Genomic DNA, 19362 nt, shown 5'->3' with positions numbered 1-19362 from the left:
TAAACAAGCAAGCAAGCAAGGGCTGTCAGGACATCCCCAGGTGAGACTTGCCTTGCTGGCTGGGACCTTTCATTCCCCACAACTCTGCCCGTGGCCTCCAGGGAGTCCTCCCTCCTCACCAGAAGCAGAAAGCCCTGACCCCAGACACTTCCTCCTGGGAGCTGACCTGCCCCTCCCCACTCTTCCGTCCTCCAGGCCTGGAAGGGGAGAGGTCCTGGGGTGAGGGCTACCTTCCCAAAGCCGGTCTGTTCCAAGGACTCATGAAATGGTGACGTTTAATGAGAACCTCCCACTCCCACCCCTGTATATACATCTATAAAAAATTCAAATACAGCAAGTTACCATTGAGTCAGACTAGAAGGGACTGACAGGGCATTAAATACTGTGGCGGGGGCGGGGGGTAGTAGGAAAGGGGGAGGGTCGTACAAAAACAGGGGCAGAGGTGGGGGACTGAAAAGTGTGGGCGCTGGGGGGAAGGGGATGGCTGGGCCCCCCCAGCGTCAGGAGCTTATAATCTGATGGTGGCCAACAGAGACCCTGGGAGAGACAGGAGGCGGGGACAGGAGGAGACTGGATGTGAGGGACTCCCCTCAGGCCCCCCCAAGGGCTCCTGGGAGTCGCTGGCGTTGGAGGGTCCAGCCCCAGGGGGGCAGGACAGGGGCGAGTGGTGGGGTCTTTGGTGGGCGGGTTAGCTGCGTGGCCCCCTCCCCTGAGGGAGGGAGGTGGGCCGGCATGGGGTGGCGGGGCCAAGGGAGGGACGGCAGGCCCGGGCCTGCCGGGGTCTCTATAAATTGTGTCTGAAGAGAATGCAGAAGGCCCTCCTGCCCGTGTGCAAAATAGAAACCGGGGTCTTCGGGCTCAGCTCCGGCCTCCCGCTCCTCCGCAGGAGCGCTGGCGTGTCCTCACAGGATGCCGGGCTCTGGGGGGTGAACAGGGCGGGAGGCCATGAGGGAAGCAGCTGGGCCGGGGGTCCCCCCAGGTTCCTCTCTGCCGCCCAGCCTCACTCGACTCACCAGATCAGGAGACGGCTGGCAGTGGCGGCAGCGGCAGCCAGGGCCAGGGTAACGGAGACACTGACGAAGGAGGGCGCTGAGGGCGCCCCGCCGCTGCCCAGCTCCCCGGGGTCACAGATCTTCGTGGTGGGCGGGGGTGCCAGTGAGCTGGTGGTGCTGGTCGTGGTCTCTGGGGAACATGGGGGAAACTCAGGGGAGGGCTGGGGTCCCCCCCCCAGATCTGGGGGTCCACGCGACACGGCTCCTGCCTCCTGTGTCAGACCAGTGCTGCCTCCCCCGTGAGACAGCCCCAGCCTCACCCATCAGGCAGGTTCTGGCTGCTTCCCCCAGGCACAAAGATGACCCCTCCATCCAGCGGCCCCTGCTGAGAATGTCCAAACAGCAAGGACGAGGACCAGCCGGGGCTGGACAGACCGAGGGGCGTGTGGCAGCCACACAGCATTCAGAGAGCCCTAGGGCAGACGCGCCAAGTCCCAGGAGGACAGCAGGCGGCGCCAGGCGAGGGGAGGCTCACCGGGGGCCTGGGCCTCAGTGGTCAGGTGTCGCGGCTCCTCCGTCCAGGGCGTGGCGTGGGCAGCCACGCTCCAGTCGCTCCACGTCCCAATCTCGTTGTCCTTGGCCGCCACCTGGATGATGTACTCCTTGCCGGCGTAGGCGTCCGTGATGGTGTGTGCCGTTCCGTCTGACAGCTCCACCTGCAGCCAAACCACCACGGAGTGGGGCGGGGAGGGAGGGACGGTGGACCCTTCAGGTCAGGAGAGTGAGGCGCCCCCAGGAGACGGGAGAACACTCTGGGGAGGAGAGCGGGGGTGAAGACACCCCTGGAGGGCCAGAGGACGTCCCTGGGGGAGGGAGGGGCTACTGAGAACACCTCTAGAGGAGAGTAAAGACACCCCAGGGAGGAGACCCCCGCCCCCAGGGAGCAAAGACAGTCCTGAGGGAGATCTCCACCCTGCTGCCACCCAGGTCTCTCACAAGCCTGACCTCGGTCCCTGCTGGAGGCAACTCGAGGTTGGGGTGAGAGAGGGTTAGTGCGGAGCTGCCCTCCTCCTCCCCCATGAAGAAGCTGTTTAGCGGGACAGCTACACACACAGACTTGGAGCAGGGTTGCCCGAGCCTGGATTTCAGCTCCCTCCATCCCCTCCCTCGCTAGGTGACTGGCTCAACTTCCACTTGCCTTGCAGTCCTCATCTGTAAAATGGCGTTAACGATCTCCCTCACAGGGTTGTCATGAGGACGCAGGCACAGGGTGAGGGCCAAACGGACTTCAGCCAGCTCTGTCGTTATCACGGGTTCCAACTCGGAGCCCGGGTTTCCCCGATGCCCAGCGCACCCACCAGCCTGGCCCCAGATGGATCTCTCCCTCAGGGAGGCCTCCAGCCTGAGGCGGAAAAGGGGTGGGGGGCGGTTCCGGGGGCGGCGGGACAGCAGGACAGCTGCCCCGTTTCCTCCTGGAGGCATCGCCACCCCACCCCCGCCCGGCCAGCCCCATCACGCTGGTCTCCCCCACTCTCCAGGCTGGCCTGCCTGTCCGGCGCCCCTCCCAGGCCCAGGCTGGGCTCTGGTTCATCTCAGCGGCACCCGCCGCCTCATTAAGCCGCCTCGTAAACAGGGGCAGCCGGCAGGGGCGGAGGAGGGGCCGCTCTGGGCCATGTCTGGCTTCGGGGCTTTTTTGGTCCCCATTCCCTGGCCCCAGAAAGCCAGGGTCTAGGCTACCTGACCTGACAGCCTGTGAGTACAAATGTGTGTGTGTGTGTGTGTGTGTGTGTGTGTGCGCGCGTGTGTGCGCGCGCGCGCCTGCGTGTAGCTGGGTCCAGGTGGGGGGAGGCTGAGAGCCTGTAAGTACAAGTGTGTGTGTGCGCGTGCGTGTAGCTGGGTCCAAGTGGGGGGTAAGGCTGAGAGCCTGTGTGTGTGTGTGTGTGTGTGTGTGTGTATGTAGCTGGGTCCAAGTTGGGGGGAAGGCTGAGAGCCTATGAGTACGAGTGTGTGTGTAGCTGGGTCCAGGTGGGGGGGAAGGCTGAGAGCCTGAGTGTGTGTGTGTGTGTGTGTGTGTAGCTGGGTCCAAGTGGGGGGGAAGGCTGACAGCCTGTGAGTACAAGTGTGTGTGTGTGTGTGTGTAGCTGGGTCCAGGTGGGGGGGAAGGCTGAGAGCCTGTGAGTACAAGTGTGTGTGTGTGTGTATGTGTGTGTGTGTGTGTGTAGCTGGGTCCAAGTGGGGGGGAAGGCTGAGAGCCTGTGAGTACGAGTGTGTGTCTGTGTGTGTCTGTGCGTAGCTGCGTCCAAGTGGGGCAGGAAGGCCTCCCAACCCCTCCAGGGTCTGTGGGCCTCAGGCAGGAGGTGTGGGTAGAGCCAGAGTCAGTGTGGAAGACATTTTGGACCCAGACCTGGGCTCAGTGAGTCCTACTCTAGCCCTAGAAGATGGGTGGGACTCAGAGTCCCTCCCCTCCTGGAGCTGGAGCCCAGTTCCACCTCTGGTCCCCTCCGTCTCTGCAAAGACTCCCTCTGCTAAGTAAACCCAGCTCATGCAGCTCCTTCTCCCCCTTGCCAGGATTCCACTCTCAGGCCCCCTCCTTTGATTCTGTCCCCCAGATCTATCCCCAAAGGGAGAGAACCATGGGGAGCAGTTCAAATGACCACCTCATTGGCAGGCCAAGGGTGAGCAACCCATCATACCTCTAGTGTTGTGGCCTAGGAGCCCATGGCTCTCCAGGAAGCCACGTCTCCTAGGCCTGGGCCCTTCTAGTCAGGTTTTCACTGATCCCTTAATCCACCCCCTTCAGAGAATGGCCCCACAAGTGGCAGGAATTCTCGAGTTGCTGGCATCTGCCTTGCCTAGGAGGCCTCCCTCCAGCCTGCGGCCACATGCCCTCCGGCCTTCCTGCTGAGTGAGGCCCAGGGCCGAAAGATGCAGGGAACCGGTGCTGTGACCCAGCGCTGGCCTCCCCCGGTCCATTTTGAGAGCCCCTGCCAGACCTCAGGGTACCCATTCTTGTGCAATTCCTGGCCTGTATCTCTCACTTCCTCCTGAAAAGCCAAGTGATGTTTTTCTTTGCTCGCCCCGCCCCATCATACACCTGCCTCTCCCCAAGACGAAGGACTGGGGACAGTCAATGCTGTTCACAGCAAAACTCAAGTTCAAAAGAACCACACATCTAGCCAACCACCATGCCGACATGACATGGAACAGGGCTAACGTGGGCCACAGGCCACGCGTGTCCTTGCCATGGAACCCACGTCCTCCGCTCTGCCCGTGTCAGCGTGGGGGTCAGTTCTGCCCATGGTGCAGGCCAGTGCGTGGCCTTGGCACGTTAGTCACACGCATGGTGGGAGCATGGTCCCTGCTGGGGACCACGTGTGTGTGTGCATGTTCCCGTGTGTGTGTGGTGGGCAGTGCGCCAGGTCCACGGCAAGGCGTGTGCACCGCGACACGCAGGGCTGCTGCCTGTAGCTCGTTAGCAGGGGAGGGGGGCTTGTGAAACTAGACCCTGGTTATTAGCAATGCATTAGTCGTGGGCAGCTGGCCAGGCGGGAGGGACTCCGGACTCTGTCAGGGAACATATGAGCATATAAGCAGCCTTGTGGGGGCCAGGCCTGCAACCAGGACAGGCGCCCTGGAATTGAATTACGTACTTTAAAGGCCAGCCGGTAGGGGGGCATGAGGAGATGGGGCTGGAACCAGGCAGATGTGGTGGGGGTACAGGGTGACCCTCAGTGCTAGCCTGGGTTGCCTGGGGGAGCATCCTCCCAGCCCCAGTCCTTGCCTTCAGACCTCCAGCCCTCGCACAGCACCCATAACCCCGGGCTCTCAAGGAGAAACTCCAGTCTGCCCCAAACCCTTGGCAGATCCCCAGAGCTCTCTCTCGTAGCTTGATCAGCATCCCAGACAACAGCCTGACCCCGTGCTGCCCCTGTCCACTGCTTGCTTCCTGGCCCAGATCACCTTCTGACCCATAACTTTAAGCTGACACCTAAGCTAGGCTTGACTTTGGAGCCATGACACTAGTCATGGCCTGAACTCACACCTTGGGTTGAGCCTGACTCTATTGCCTGATTCTGACCCCTGGAGCCCATCTGTGAGAACAGGGACTATCCTGTCCCTTGGATCCAGGCCCAGAGCCTGGTTCAGAGTATAAGAGAGATGTCTGATCAGGGATGAAGCCAGAGACAAGAAAAGGGGAACACTGCCACCATCTGCCCCCAGCATCTCTCTCCACTATCCCGGGGAGTCACACAGACAGATGTGTTTGACTGTCCTAATGGGGGTCAATCAGGATGCCCCCCTTCAGCTCCATCCATCCTTCCAGGCCCACCCTCCACCCCAGAAAGCCTCTCTGACTGCTCTCAGGCTTCCCACTAGAACAGCCAGCAGCAAGGCCTCCCAGGCCATGTGGCTCTGATTCCGGCTGTCAGGATCCGGGCAGGGCAGGGCAGGGCACTCACATGCTGCCACTGGTCCAGGATGAGGGGTCGATAGCGCAGGAAGAACTTGAGAGGAAAGGACTCAGGGTCGGGCCAGGTCGACGGGGTCTGCCACGTCACTTCAAGCCGGCGAGGGTTGCTGGGCACCGGCCGGGCTACCACGTTTTCCGGAGGGTCAGGCTTCACTGTTTAGGAAACACAGCTTTGGTACCACACTGATCTCTTGGAACAACCCCAGCCACCATGACAACCAGTGCACATCGATAATCATTGGTCTCCTCTGTTGTCAGCTTTGGCAACTACTGTTAACAACCATCTCATTCCTTCCACCTTTCACATCCCTGTCATCACCAATGACTGTGCCCACAGTCATTGTCACCAGCTCATGATATCAACATCATAAATTTCATCCCAACCCCATCCTCATGATGACCAGCATCCCAATCACTAAGCCTGTGTCATGCTCTATCATGACCCTCATCATCACTTGGATCATCCACTCCCGTACCAGCATCATATACTCTCCCCAAGCCTGGCTTTCCACCTCAACTTTTCCAGTTCCCAACTAAGACACGGCCTCCCTTGGAAGAGTCTGGGCTTGAAGCTGCTTTGTCGGTCAAGGTTAAAAGACAGTTCACAGGTGTTGCAGATCTGGGTTGGAAGTGGGCTTGAGGACCTGATGGAAGCAGCTAAGGGCCGAGGTCATGTAGAGTCTGGCTGAGGACTCAGTGGTGGCGGGGGTGTGGTCGGAGGCAGAGGGTCTGGCTGGGGATGGGACAGGGGCAGGCAGGGGGTCTGGCTGGGATGGGGGTTGGGAGGAGGGCGGTCTCTGTCCCAGTCCTGTCTCCTATTCTGACACCTCATTCATCACAGGCCGTAAGGAAGCCATTAGCGTGGTTGTGGGGGGGTGGATTGGAGGCTGCAGCTGCACACGGGTCTGGCCCGGCCTGCCCCCCTCCCCCTCCTGCATGCTCTGGGAGCCAGAGAGACGAGGGGAAGAGCTGCTGGAGAGGCCTCTCGGCCCCGGCAGGTAAAGGGCATCCACTCAAATGTTCACAGGCGTGTACATGCCATGCGTGGATGTACATGCTACACATTCCACACACACCTGGGCAGACACACGTAAACATCCCCGCGCATGCTGATACACACCTCTGGCAAACATCCGCTTACACACTCCCGCTGCAGGATGAAGCAGGGAGCCCCCCCGCCTCCCCGCAATCCCCACGCACCGATGGTGAACTCATCGAAGGTGATGGCTGTGGCATTGTGGCCCAGGGCATTGCTGACACTTATCGAAACCTTGTACTTGACGGTGGAGAACAGGTGCATGTAGCGGATGTGGCAGCGGTTCTTGACGGCCGGGTCCTTCTCACAGACCATCACTTTGGAGCCGTGCCTGGGGAGGGGTGAAGCCCAGGCACCATCACCAACCTCAAGGATCGGGCAGGGTGGATGCTGGGGGACGGCCAAGCCCAAGGCTGGGCTATAGGGTGTGGATGGAGGGCATGAGGGGGTCTGGGAGAGGTCAGGGTTGGACCGGGTCCTGGGTGTGTCTACTCACAGCACAGTCACATTGAAGGTGTTGGGGATGTAGGTGGGAGTGGGCAGATGCCAGGTGCAGTAGAAGCCCTTGGGATAAGTGTTGGAGCGGCAGCTGAGCACAGGCTCCCGCGGCGGCACTGGGGGGGGGGGGCGAGGACAGCACGGTCAGGGTGTTCCTGAACCCCCAGTCCCTGGTGCGAGTGTGGGGACAGGTGGGCCCCAAACCCCCAGCTCTCCCTCTTCAACCCAACGGCAATGCCAGAGGTGGGGGTGGGGAGTGCTGTCAGCGAGGGTCTGAGGCTTCCCAGGCCACAGAGAGCCAGATGTTTAATTAAAGAAAAACAAGGGCTGAATGGAGAGGGAGCCCCCCTCCACCTGCTCAATGGAGGCGGGAACCACGGGGAGCGGGGGGCTGCGGGCCTCAGCTCATCAATCACGGGACGGAGGTGATGTCTGGGGGAACTGGCCCCAGCCCCACGTCTCCTGCCACCTTGCGTCCATCTCCAGAGGGAGACTGCAACAGAGGTCAAGGGTAGGGGGCTCCACCGGGTCCTCTGGTTGCTGGGGTGAGCGGGGTGCACTCCTGGCTGAAGACACATTCCAGGCTTCCCCTCAGGAGAGAACGAGGAACACAAGACTCCACACAAACGACAGCACTGTTCACGTGCATGTATGTGTTACATGTGTGTGTGTGACATGAGTGACGTGTGATGGAATGTGGGAGTGTATGTAGGAGGGTCCGTATATGCAGCTCACACCACATGCCTACACGTGTGACTGCGGGTGTGTGTGTGTTGTTCCCTTGGCGTGTACTCACCCCAGCCCCAGTCCCCAGCCTCTCCATCAGACCCTTTTAAGAAGCCCTTTATAGAGTCGGCAGCTGCCTTACTCTGGGGAACGCAGATGGCCAGAGAGGGCTGGGGACATGCCTGAGGTCACACAGCAAGCCGGAGCCAGTGCCAAGCACCAGGATGGGAATACCCACCGACATGACCACACCTACGTACTTGGGAAGTCCTCCCTGCGTTCTAACCACTCTTTTTGCTGCTGTGAGCACTCAGCCCAGCTGTCCCACCCTCGGGTGTTGGGTAAGGCGTGAGGACAGCCGGCTCAGGTTCCTGGAAGGAGGCAGTTTCTGTGATCTGACCCAGGCAAGGAATGTCCGTCCACAGCTCCGGGGACACTGACACCTCCCTTCTGTGCCCTCCCACCCCGCCCCCTGCCTGACAGGTGGACAGGAAGCGGGAGGGGGCAGCTCCATAAGCCAGGGATGGTGAAGGGGAGGGCATGTCTACGCCTGCTGAGTGGCGGTGGTGATACACAGGGAACCGTGGGCTCTCATCCAGGGTGCACGTGATTGTGAGTGACTCTGTGTGATTTCATGTTCATGCCCAGTATGTGTGAGGTATGTATGTGCTCAGACCCCCAGGGAGCGATCCAGCTCTGCAGCAGGAGTGATGAGGGCGTCAGACAGGCGTGACGGGAGCTCAGGAGTGATGAGGGGGCCAGAGGGGCATGAGGGGAGCTCAGGAGTGATGAGGGGGTCAGAGGGACAATTAGAGGAGCTCAGGAGTGATGAGGGGGTCAGAGGGGCACGAGGGGAGCGCGTGTGTAGCAGGCAGAGTGGGTGATGGTGGGGGCTGAGATGTCTCCAGCCCCAGGCCTGCAGGGAGAGTTGGGGGCCAGCGGAGCCTGCACAACGGGCAACCTGCCTGCTGCCCGCTGCGGTCTGCCTCCCCTGGGAAGCCTTCCTGGCCCTGAGTTCATCTTGTGTCTGTCCTGTGTTCATCCTGTGTGCCTCACATATCCCTTGCCTATCTGCCCAGGGGCATAGAGGCATGGGGGTGGGGTGGGGGGGCGGCCAAGGACACAGGAAGTGCCTTGTGGGGGCCTGTGGGCCAGGCCAGAGCTGGCAGCCACCCCAGGAGGAAAGGACATTCCGAGGTCGGCTGAGAAGCCTCCACTCCCCCCCGCACCCCGCCCCACCCTCCCTTAGCCCAGGCTTCAAAGGAGAGGGCGCTGGGGGGGTGAGGACTGAAGCCTGCAGAGTCAGCTCCCTGCCACCTGGGACTCTGGAGGGCAGAGCAGGGACCGACTCGCCTCCCCATTGACCATCCTCCCCCGCTCAGACGAGCCTCCCCTCAAACCTCCGCGGAAAACCAGTGCCCCTCTCTGACTGGGCAGGTCATGGGGGGCGGCGGGGGGCGGGCAGGGCTTTGTCTGTCATCCGGCTACTCCTGCCTGGCCCTGGGCCCTGAGTAGGGAAGGGCTTGGGTTTCCTGACAGGGACCAGGTTTCTCAGCGGGAAAAGGAGGAAAGAAAAACAAAGAAAAGGAGGAAAAGGAGTGACTCGCTGCAGCTGGAGCCCAGCTGAGGGACGGGGTGGGTGGAGGTGGGGGCGCTGCGAGAGACCAAGTGTGAGGCTGTGGGACAGTGTGCAGCGGGGAGGCCTGCGGAGAGCGCGCTGCGCGTCAGGGGGGAAGCTGTTTGTGAGCGACTGCAGTCGTGAGGCGGCGTGTGGGACTCCGACGGGCTTCCTGCGCGTGACTGGGAGTCCGGGCAGTTGTGTCACCGCGATCGGACGTGTGTGGCCCGCTGACTGCGTGTGTGTGGGACTCGGGGTGAGGCTGTGGCGATGTGGGGACTGTTCACATGTCTGAGGCCGTGTGGCCGCGGTCCTCTGTACAGAGGCCTGTAAACGCGCGACTGCGTGTGAGACAGTGATGGCAAGGCCACGGCCCTGCGGCCCTGGGTGTCAGACAGACCTTCGGCCTGGAGGTGTTTTTCAAACCGTGGGTGTGGGAAGGTGCCCCCCTGTGTTCACACGTATGGGCAGAATGCCGTGTGAGGGCATGTGTGTGGGCCAAAGCCCGTGCGCATGCGTGTCACGTTATCACAAACACGCATGCTCCGGGGTGCCCGGACTTCCCGAGTCGCCCCTGTGGGGGCTCCTGAGATGCCCGAATGACAGCACTGGCCTGCAGCGGGGGATTCGAGAGCCCCACGCGGGGCCGTGTGCGCGTGTGCATGCGTGCGTGTACCCTCGCTGGCCCAGGGTTTGTTTGTTTTCCTCCTAATTGGCTTGTTTTTCCATGTCCAGCCCACCAAACCGCATGTTTTTCCTCTCATCTCGCCAGCCCGCCTGGGCTGGAGCCCCCGGCACGCATGAGGCCTGCCCGCCGGCTCAGAGAGGAGGAGGGGCAGGCTGCCCACGCCCCTGGCCAGGCCAGATCAGGCCAGGCAGGGCGGGGTGACCCTTCCAGCTCCAGCCCTCCCAGGCCGCACCCACACTCCTCCTCCTCCTCTTGCCTGGGCATTCAGGGCCCGTGGCCTGTCCTAACCTTATCTCGTGACATCTCTTCTGGACTCCCAAATGCCCACCTTCCACCCATCTTTTCTCTCCCCAACTTCAGCCATGGGCTGCTCTTTTCTTCCCAGCGAACAGAGCCGAGGAGGAAGCAATGCTGAACCAGGGGGACTGGAGTTCCTGTCCTGACCAATCAAATACGAATACTTTAAAACTGGACAAGGAACTGTCTATTTGAAATTAGTCAACCTCTGATTTATTTCAGCTTAAAATCAGAATGACATGGAATTAGCAGTGTCTAGTGAAACGAAAGGATGCTACTAAAAGGAACCTTGTGATCCTGTTTCCTAATGTGTGTGTGTGGGGGGGTGTCCTTTCATCACCCTGGGTAGGGGCCTCTTTAGAAGGGGGTGTGATCATCTGCCTCAGGGAAGAAAGGTGGGTCAAGAGGAAGCAGTTTAGGCATCAGCCTGGTTAAGGGGACTTACAACAGAATATTTTTATAATCAGGTTCCCTTGGAAATAGAGACGCGAAAATCTTACATGTTTAAGATAAATATTAAATAATTTTTAGTCTGAATGGCCCACAAATCAGGGGTGACTCTGTCCTGTTCTCTGAGCGCTGACGAGAAGGATAATTTGATATTGAATGTTGCCAAACCCAGTCTCTTGTTACTAATATAAAGTGACTGAAACAATCATGATTAATGTCTCCTGTTCCTCTGACCAACCCTAGAAGGAAACAAGGCAATGTGAGATAAGTACCTGTTACTAATGCTACAGCCAATTCATGGCCAGCACCACTCTGACAGGCAGGGCCTGAAGGGTGGTCAGCGCGATATATAAAAAGGCTGGGCTCTGGTCACAGAGAGCAGCTGTGGGCATGGCCTGTGGGCATGGCTACCGGCATTACTTCGAGACCCAATACTCCCTTCAGTGACCTCTCAGAGAAAATCAAGTCGTTGGGAATGAGGGCCAGAGTCCCCCACGCCTGGCCATCACAGCCAACTCTGTCCATCAGAAGACTTCTGGGGCTCAAGCTGATAAGACAAGGGTGTGGGTGACTGGTGCCAAGTTGGCCTCATCCTCCTTGCATGCCGCTCAGCATGTGGCCTCTTTCCCCATGTGAGGGCCCAGGGCTAGGCTGCCTGGTCCACTTCTAGCGCACCCTGTGTTGGGCCAGGGAAGCCTCCAGTGGGCAGGCGTCACTCCACCCTGGGCTTGCAACTAAGACGTTTCGTTATGACTGCCATCTCTCCAGTTTAAACACGTAAAAAGGCTTTTCTGTGGGGAAAGGAACATCCCTGCCAAAACATACTTTCCCCTCTCCTCTGGCCCCACTGATGGGTCAGTGTTTTCGTGGAGGACGCTGAGTAACCCTTCAGCCTAAACTTTCCCACAGTTGTCCACACCTATCGCCTGACAGTGGGGCAAAGACCCGCTCACAGGCCCCTCAAGCATCTCTTCCCCTCAGCAGCTCAGAGGGAGTAAAGAAAGCAGCTCCAAGGGAGTAAATAGAGTGGAGTGTATCACCCAAATGGGATGAGGCCAGAGAAGCCTGAATCCTTGGCTCAAGAAAAGAAATGAAACTATGTTCAGAGTATTTATTCTGTCAGTTGATGCCTTCAGCTGAGCACCAAGGACCTGCCCAGCTGACCCTCAGCAACATTGATAACCTCCTCCTCCCGAAACTCCTAACACCTCTTCTAAATCCCACTCACCTGCTCCCCCTTCTCCCTTCCTGCCTGGCTCCTTCTGATCTCTCATCTCTTTTTGTGGCTCATTTCCTTAGATCAACCCCTTTTACAGCGATGGTCTTCAGGGCTCGGTCCTGGGTCCTCTGCTCCTCTCATCCCACAGTCTCACCCTTGACCATCTCATCCTCTCCCAAAGAATTAATGCTGACAACCTGCCCCCTCCCCCTCAACTCCCATCTCCAGCACAGGCCTCTCCGTGAGTCCCAGAACCTCAGATCCACTGGCTACCAGCCATCGACTCCTGGTTGTCCCCCAGGGACTGAAACCCAACATCTATAGCAGATGGTGCCGCAGATCCCTCACCCGTACCCGCTGACCGCCTCTGCAGTTATTTGCCTAAGAGCTTTCTTTGGCCACCAAAACCTGCTTTGCCTGCCGGGGCATCAAGCCAAAAGTGCTGGGGAATGAAAGCCTCCCCGCCCTCCTTAGTGTGCAAGCATCCGGGCTCCCTCAGCCCTCAGGCAGGAGAACCTGCTCTGCCTTCTCGGCTCCCAGAGCTCCCCCAGCGGGGTGGGCTCCAGCTGCCCAGAAGCAATGGCTAGGTAACTCCCTCTTGATTGGCTAATTTCACTGCTTTTTCTCTATCATTCTCCCATACCCTGATGATGTTTCTGTCACCTGCCAAATAAACTACTTGCCTGCGAACTATTATCTTGGGTTCTGATTCCAGGGAAAGCCAAACTGAGACACGGCACGAAAAGCACACACTGTCTCCTCCTCCAGCTGACCCCTGCTCCTTGTCTCCGCTGCAGCGATCAGTCCCACTAGCTGTCTTGACTCTTCCCACTGTCCACTCTCCCACTCTCCCTACCTCCGATCCCTCAGCGACTCCTGGAGGCGAAATCACTCTTCTCAGTTTCTCAACCCCATGTTCCAGTCCCAGGTCCTCCTCCACTCTCTTGCATCCCAGCAATAGCCTCCTTCCTGCCCCTGGCTTTGCCCACCCACCTGCCAGCCCTGCAGCACAGTGAGAAACAGCTTTCAACAACATGACCCTGACCATGTCCCTCCCCTCCTTCAGCTCCCTTCTGCCATTTACAGCAACCCAAGTGGCCTTCCCAGGCCCTTTCAGCCTCTGAGGACTATGATCACACTCAGCTCTCGGCCAGAAAGGACTTTTTCAATGTCTCTTCCAAATTCCCAAGTCTCCACATGCCTCCCACTCCAGGAAGCCTTCCTTCTTCCCTGGGGCCTTTTAGACTGACCACACCTCTCCCAGCATCACCAGATATCCCATTTTTTCCCCCAAGGCCCTCACAGCCAGCCCCTGCAAGAGCATGCGGTGGAATGAGACCAACCCAGCTCGGAGCTGTGACCTAGGATTCCTCCCACCAGGTCCCACGTGGGCCGTGCCCTGTCGGCCCTCCTGAGCCCATCTTGTCATAGGGGACAGGATTTCTGGATCTCAAAGACCTCTAGTGGAGGGTGGATACCAGTGCAAAATGCCAGGGGTCTGGATTCAGGGGGCGACACTGGGCTCAGAGGTCAGAACAGCAGGCTTGGACAAGATCAGAGGACAGGGGACAGGACCTCCACCACCACCAGGAAGGGGGTGTAATCTGGGCCAAGGGTCTGGGCCTCAGGGACTCCCCCACTGAGTGAAGTGGGGGGTCAAACGAGGGGCTGGGAGTCATACTTACAGCCCACATGGAGGAGGATCTGGTGGTGCAGGTGCCAGGAGTCGCGGTGGAAGCAGGCGTAGAGGCCACTGTGGCCCAGCTCCAGGCTCCGGAGCACGAGCTGGGAGCCGTTGAGCAGGTCAGGGGCCAGGTCTGTGCCGTTCACCCGCCACGTCACCGCCGCATCCCAGCTGGCGGTGCCGCACGGCAGAGTCACGTCCGAGCCCAGGCGCTCGTACTGCACGTGGGGCGTCTCTGTGGGGGGTGAGGAGGGCACAAGGCAGAAGTCACAGGTCACAGCCCTGCCCAGCACTCCCAGATGATAGCCTGTGCGCGTGCTCAAGCGAGAGCAGGCACCCTGAGGCTCAGCGTGAGAGTGTCTCAGGGAGACAAGGGATCTGCAAAATTCCTTCATGGCGTGCAAGGGCACAAGTATGTGAGTGTCTCCAAACTTGGATGTGTGCGTGCGTGTCCGGGGACTGTGTGTGTGACTGGGCGAGCCTGTGTGCGTGTATGAGAGAGAGAGTGTGTGTGTAGAGTGCTGGGACAGAAGACCTAGGTCACCTCCAGTCACCAGGCCCTTTTGAAAGTTTTCCTGACCCCCATAACCCCAGCCTCCTGCCACCAACAGGCCCAGCCCCGGTCACTGACATCTGCTAGCCAGGCAAACTGAGCCAAGGGGCCCCCTCCTGAACTCCTTCCTCTGTCTCTTCCCTTCTCTTCATCCTCCCCATCTTGGTCTTTGTGTCCTGCCTCTCTCCCTCTCCCCGACAGCTCTGAACCCCCGACAAGGCCCTGTCCCCCAGCTGTCCAAGGCAGCAGCAGGAGGAAGAGTGGGCACAGGAGCCCGAGGGAGATCCTGGCAGCTGTCAACGTGATGGTGAGGCAGGAACTGCATGGGGTGCGGGTGGGACTGCGGGAGCTCTGACCATGCCTCTCCTGCCCCCAGGAGCGGCCTGTCAGAGCCCAAAGCAAAGCCCAGCCCTGGCCTCAGCCACCCAGGCATGATGGACAGAACCCAGGAGACTGGAGTGGAAGGGCAGAGGGGGCAACTGTTGCGAGGAGAGCAAGGTGAGGGGGGCCATGGGACGGAGGAAGGCCTGGACACCGACCTCCAGACACGGCCGAGCAGCAGGGCACGCGGAGACACGGGCCTGCTCTCCTCGTCCCGCCCCCCAGCCTGGAAGGATAGATGCTTCCCCAGACCTGCAGTTCTGTGCAGTGAGGGTGGGAGGGGCAGAGTGAGGGGGGCGAGGGGGGGGGGCTGCGGGATCCCTCGTTAACACTCCCTTGGTCTCCCCTCCAGAGGGCCACCCCGCTGAGTTGGGGGATTTTCAGAGGCAATTCCTGTTAACGAGCCAATTAAGTTGGGCCAGTGGCCTCTTAATTAGACTTGTTAACACCACTGGGGCCGCAGGAGGTAGGGCTCCCCCTATGCTGCCAGCGGCCCCCTTCCCCTCCCTCACACACCCCTTCCCAGCCCTGCTTTTCTCTGGGCTGGAACATCTGTCCCCAGTTGCTGCCTCTGTGGCCCTCCCCAGGCCGGGATCCCTGTGTGTCTGCAGGGCCCTATCCTGCCCCTCTCTGAGCCTCTCTGTCCCTGTCAAAGGAGAGGGAAGCAGGAAACCCCGCCAGCCCTGACCACTCGTCCGTGGGGCCTGGGACCAGCCGAACAGAGGATGAACGGGCGGAAGGGCGGCGGCTGGGGGGGACCTTGGAGGCCGCAGCTGTGAGGCTAGAGTAGAGATTGACTGGGGGCCTCCCTCTGACCAGAGGCCCAGGGTCCAGGGCTCAAGCCATAGAGCCCCCCCAGTCCACCAGCCCTAGCCTCCGAGCCCCCCTCCAGCCTCCCTTCCAAAAACCTGGAGCTTCCAGGAAGCAGGCCAAGCCCCTCTCTCTGCACACACCACCCCCCAGCCCCCAGCAGAGATTCTGCATCCAGCTGCCTGAGGAGGAGGCTGAAAACTGACCGTCGGGGGGTCAGGAAGAGTGGGGGGAGAGGGGCGTGGTCATTACGGTCCCAAGGGCCCCCCACCAACAGAGGCTCAGCACTCACGTGGTCCCAGTTCGGCTCACTACTCCTGGGGCAGGCAGGAACAGCCACGAGAGAAGGACACCCGCCCAACGGCACAACCAGTGTGATGGCAGTGGGGTAATACACAGCGGGGGAACCCCCCCACCACAGAAATGGAAACACAGTCTGACAACAATGACAAACCAACCATGGAAGGGCAGGGCAGGAGTGAGAACATGACGATGCAATGACAGAAGACGACTACAGGCCACAGTGCAGAGGCAAGGGAAAACATGTGGTGACCATCACGGCCATTGCGGCGTCACAACTGCTACAACGGCACAACAACAGCAACACGCACGGCCACGCCACAGCTCCAACGATGGCCGTGATTCAATCCTTTGTCTCTGGACAGCTCCCCCCCGCCCCCCGCCCCATGGGCGCCCCTACTGATGTGCTGTCCATTTCAGAAATTAAATCAAGCCGCAGGGGGAGGATGGGGTTCTTGGCCCTGACGCAGTGACGAATGCTCCGAAGGAATCAGCTGTGAAAAGGTTGTTAGAAGCCAGGATAAGAGACAGAGACAGGATGAGGTCATGGACACGGGGAACGCACAGGGACAGAGCCGACGGCTCCCTCACACCTGTGCACACATGCTCACATGGGGACCACATGCCGGAAACGGTCCCCCCCCAGGGCGTCCTAAGCAACTTCACGTCGCCACACACATAGGATGAGGACCGTCACCATAAGAAGAACACGCACACACAGGACAACCATCCACAGGTCAAGGCCACACTGGGACACTGTCCCATGGCAGGGACGTGACGGTGACATATATGTAGGGGAATGGAAGTGTAAGCGAGAGGCTCAGTTACACACGGACACATGGTCTCACACACAGGGACAGAAACACACAGCAGACACAAAGAGAAACAATCACGCATGGCAGAAAAGTCTCAGCTACAAGGACACAACCGCTCCCAGGACACAGGGCACAGCCCACGAGGATGTGACCACACAGAGAAATGCACTCAGACAGGCACACAGTCTCACCCACACAAGCACACAGTCAGGTGCACAAGGACGGTCTCACACCCAAAGATGCAGCTTACGTCCCCGCACAGGGCCGGGGCAAGGCCACTGGGAGAGGCGACCGGCAGGCCTGGGCTGGTCGGGTCAGTACACGAGCCCCTGGCATGCCAACTGCAGGTGGGGCTCGATGGGCTGGCCTGGTGGTCCCTTCAGTCCCTACCCACTGGGGAGCAGCCCCGGGGTATGCCATGATCTCTCTGGGCCTCAGCATTGGGTTCATAAGGAAGAGGCCTCAGGAGCCTTGACCTACTGAACTCTTTGAACCCACAGCCTTGAGGGTCATGGAGCTCAGTCATCAGGGCCTGCTATGTGCCTGGGCCCCACCTTCTCTGCTTCTACCTGGGCCAGCTGAGGTGCGGGGGGGCAGGACACAACCAAGCGGGGAGCTCCCTACACTTGGAACCTCATTCGAGGAGTTTTGAGGTCAGAACTTGGACTCATGTGGCCATCTTAAGTGCTGCCTCAAATGCAGACGGGCTAGGGGTCATGTGGTCACCCTTCCCAGCAGGGGTGTAGCTCCGCGCCCGTCTCCGCTCTTTGCGCGTCTGTGTCCCTGTGAGGAGGACGCAGCTTGCACTGGACAAGTGGTCGGGGAAGGGGAGGAGGCAAATCAATGGCCCCACCTGGGCACCCCCCACCCCTCCAGCCATCCCAGCTCACTGGTGGGCCAGCCTTCTCCCACTTGTCATCCTGCCCATCCCCTCAGTGTGTCCTGAGACTACCATTCCTGTCCCCGTGTTCCTTCCAGGATAAGCGAGGGGCATTCTTACCCACTGTCTCTCCCAGTGCCTCCCACTGCACCCCCCATAAACCCGAAGGGACCCCACTTCACCAGATACTGTACGGGGCCCTGCTCCTAGCTGCCCGCAATGCTAGCTCCTCAGTTGTGTCCAACTCTGTGACCCCATGAACTGTAGCCCACCAGGCTCCTCTCGTCCATGGAATTCTCCAGGTAAGAATACTGGAATGGGTTTCCATGCCTTTCTCCAGGGGCTCTTCCTGACCCAGGGATTGAACCCAGGTCTCCGGCATGGAAGGCAGATTCTTTACCATCTAAGCCACCTGTACCCTGTATCCACAGTAGGGGGAAGAGGATCGGACAATCTTCAGCCAGAGATGCCGTCAGCATGAAACCACCCAGCAGTGACTGGGGGGTTGTGCTTATGGGACAATGTCAGGGGGTCACCCCATGTATCAGAGTCACATGACTCATGTTCATGTGTGACGATGCCAGCACACGGCAGTATGTGGCTCTTGGGTGGGTACGTGCAGTTATGCCAGAGAGGGTCCTGCTGAGCTCTGGGAGGGAGTCAGCAGGGAGCACCCCTCGCCCCCCGCCCGCCTGGCACTCACCCTGCGGACTGTGTCTCTGGGCGTAGACCACAGCAGCAGCGGCAGCGAGCACGGCACAGCAGGCCCACGGGACCGGAGCAGCCATCTGTTGGGGAAAAAGTGGGCGGCGGGGAAAGGGGCAGCATCAGCCCAGGTAGCAGCCGCCTGGGGAGGCACCCCCCCCGCCACCCCATTCTCAGGGAAGACTGGGAAATCCCAGCCCTAGGGCCAGGGCACCTTGACCCCAAGCGCCCTTCTTAATGGAGCTCAGGACCCTCTTCAAGCAACAGAAAATAACCTTATTGGCATCTGTACACAAAGGTTTGCTGAGATGGTAGAAGGCAACCTACAGTGGTTTGTTGTTCGATAAGGAGGCTGGCTGCAGGATGTAGTCAACCGCAGATGAGTTATAAAACACTGGTAATGCTAGGGCCATTTTTCTAGAAAAAAAATAACTTTACTGGTGAGGTTAGCTAATTAGCTATAAACACTGCAAACTGAAAGGGTAATGCTTTAACTTGATTGGAGGTCTATACATCTCCAAACTGCCTTGAACGGAAGGCCCCTGACATGCTCCTGGGGAGAGAGCCCCTTGGATCTGCCCTACCACCTTATCCCTACCTGCCCGCCCCCCACCCCTTGCCCGGCAGGGCTCTGGGAAGTTCAGAGCAGCAGGGTATCAGGGCAGTGGGACATTGTGAGCAGGTCAGATGTGGTTCCTGCTTTAGTGAACACTAGTGATCATGAAAAGGATGAAGGATTTTCAGATATACATCCCAGTCAGGGACCCCAGCCTATCACCCTTCAGCCCAGGAGCCTGAGAGCCCCAGTCCAGCAGATGTACGTCAGGGTCTGCACACTCCCACGTGGGTACACACAGCATGGTCAGGACGTGTTTCCAGAAGCCAGGATGGATCCAGTGGCCCCTCAATGTGTTGTCCTGCTTCTAGGATGGGTCCAGCTGCCCTCACACTGCTCCACCCCAGCACACGCCTATATCTAAGGAGAGGGAAACAACTATTTCCTGCCCAAGAGGTTCCAAATCTCGCTCGCTCCAGTCTTGAAGAGAGACAAAGTTCTGTCAACAAGAGAGAAGCAGAGATCCAGAGACAGACCACTCCCAGACACTCAACCAGGGCCACCACCAGAGGTACAGTCAGACACACAGCAGAGACTCTGCCCCCAACAAGAGACAGAGCCCCAGAGAAAGAGCCTACACCCAGGCTGGAGAGACTGTGTGGGGCACAAGCCAGAGAAACAGG

At 59.5% G+C, this 19362-nt stretch overlaps 1 protein-coding gene across 5 annotated transcripts in view; it reads right to left on the bottom strand.

Moving 5' to 3' along the window:
• Positions 1–274: 274 nt before the first annotated feature.
• Positions 275–19362, bottom strand: part of CNTFR (ciliary neurotrophic factor receptor) — a 37833-nt gene continuing 18745 nt past the window's right edge. For all 5 annotated transcript variants that reach the window (XM_061164027.1, XM_061164028.1, XM_061164032.1 and 2 more), the window contains 8 exons: positions 18122–18206; positions 13681–13914; positions 6996–7113; positions 6664–6830; positions 5453–5616; positions 1528–1708; positions 1014–1182; positions 275–919 (listed from right to left, as the gene is read on the bottom strand). In XM_061164027.1, the coding sequence (XP_061020010.1) occupies position 919; positions 1014–1182; positions 1528–1708; positions 5453–5616; positions 6664–6830; positions 6996–7113; positions 13681–13914; positions 18122–18206 (1119 nt within the window). In that variant the 3' untranslated portion in view covers positions 275–918. The remainder of the gene's footprint in view (positions 920–1013; positions 1183–1527; positions 1709–5452; positions 5617–6663; positions 6831–6995; positions 7114–13680; positions 13915–18121; positions 18207–19362) is intronic.

This window comes from Dama dama, chromosome 16, assembly GCF_033118175.1.
Source record: "Dama dama isolate Ldn47 chromosome 16, ASM3311817v1, whole genome shotgun sequence".
NCBI classification, from domain to species: domain Eukaryota; kingdom Metazoa; phylum Chordata; class Mammalia; order Artiodactyla; family Cervidae; genus Dama; species Dama dama.
Note: the sequence above shows the minus strand (reverse complement) of the source record. Positions and strands in the feature narration are given on the sequence as shown.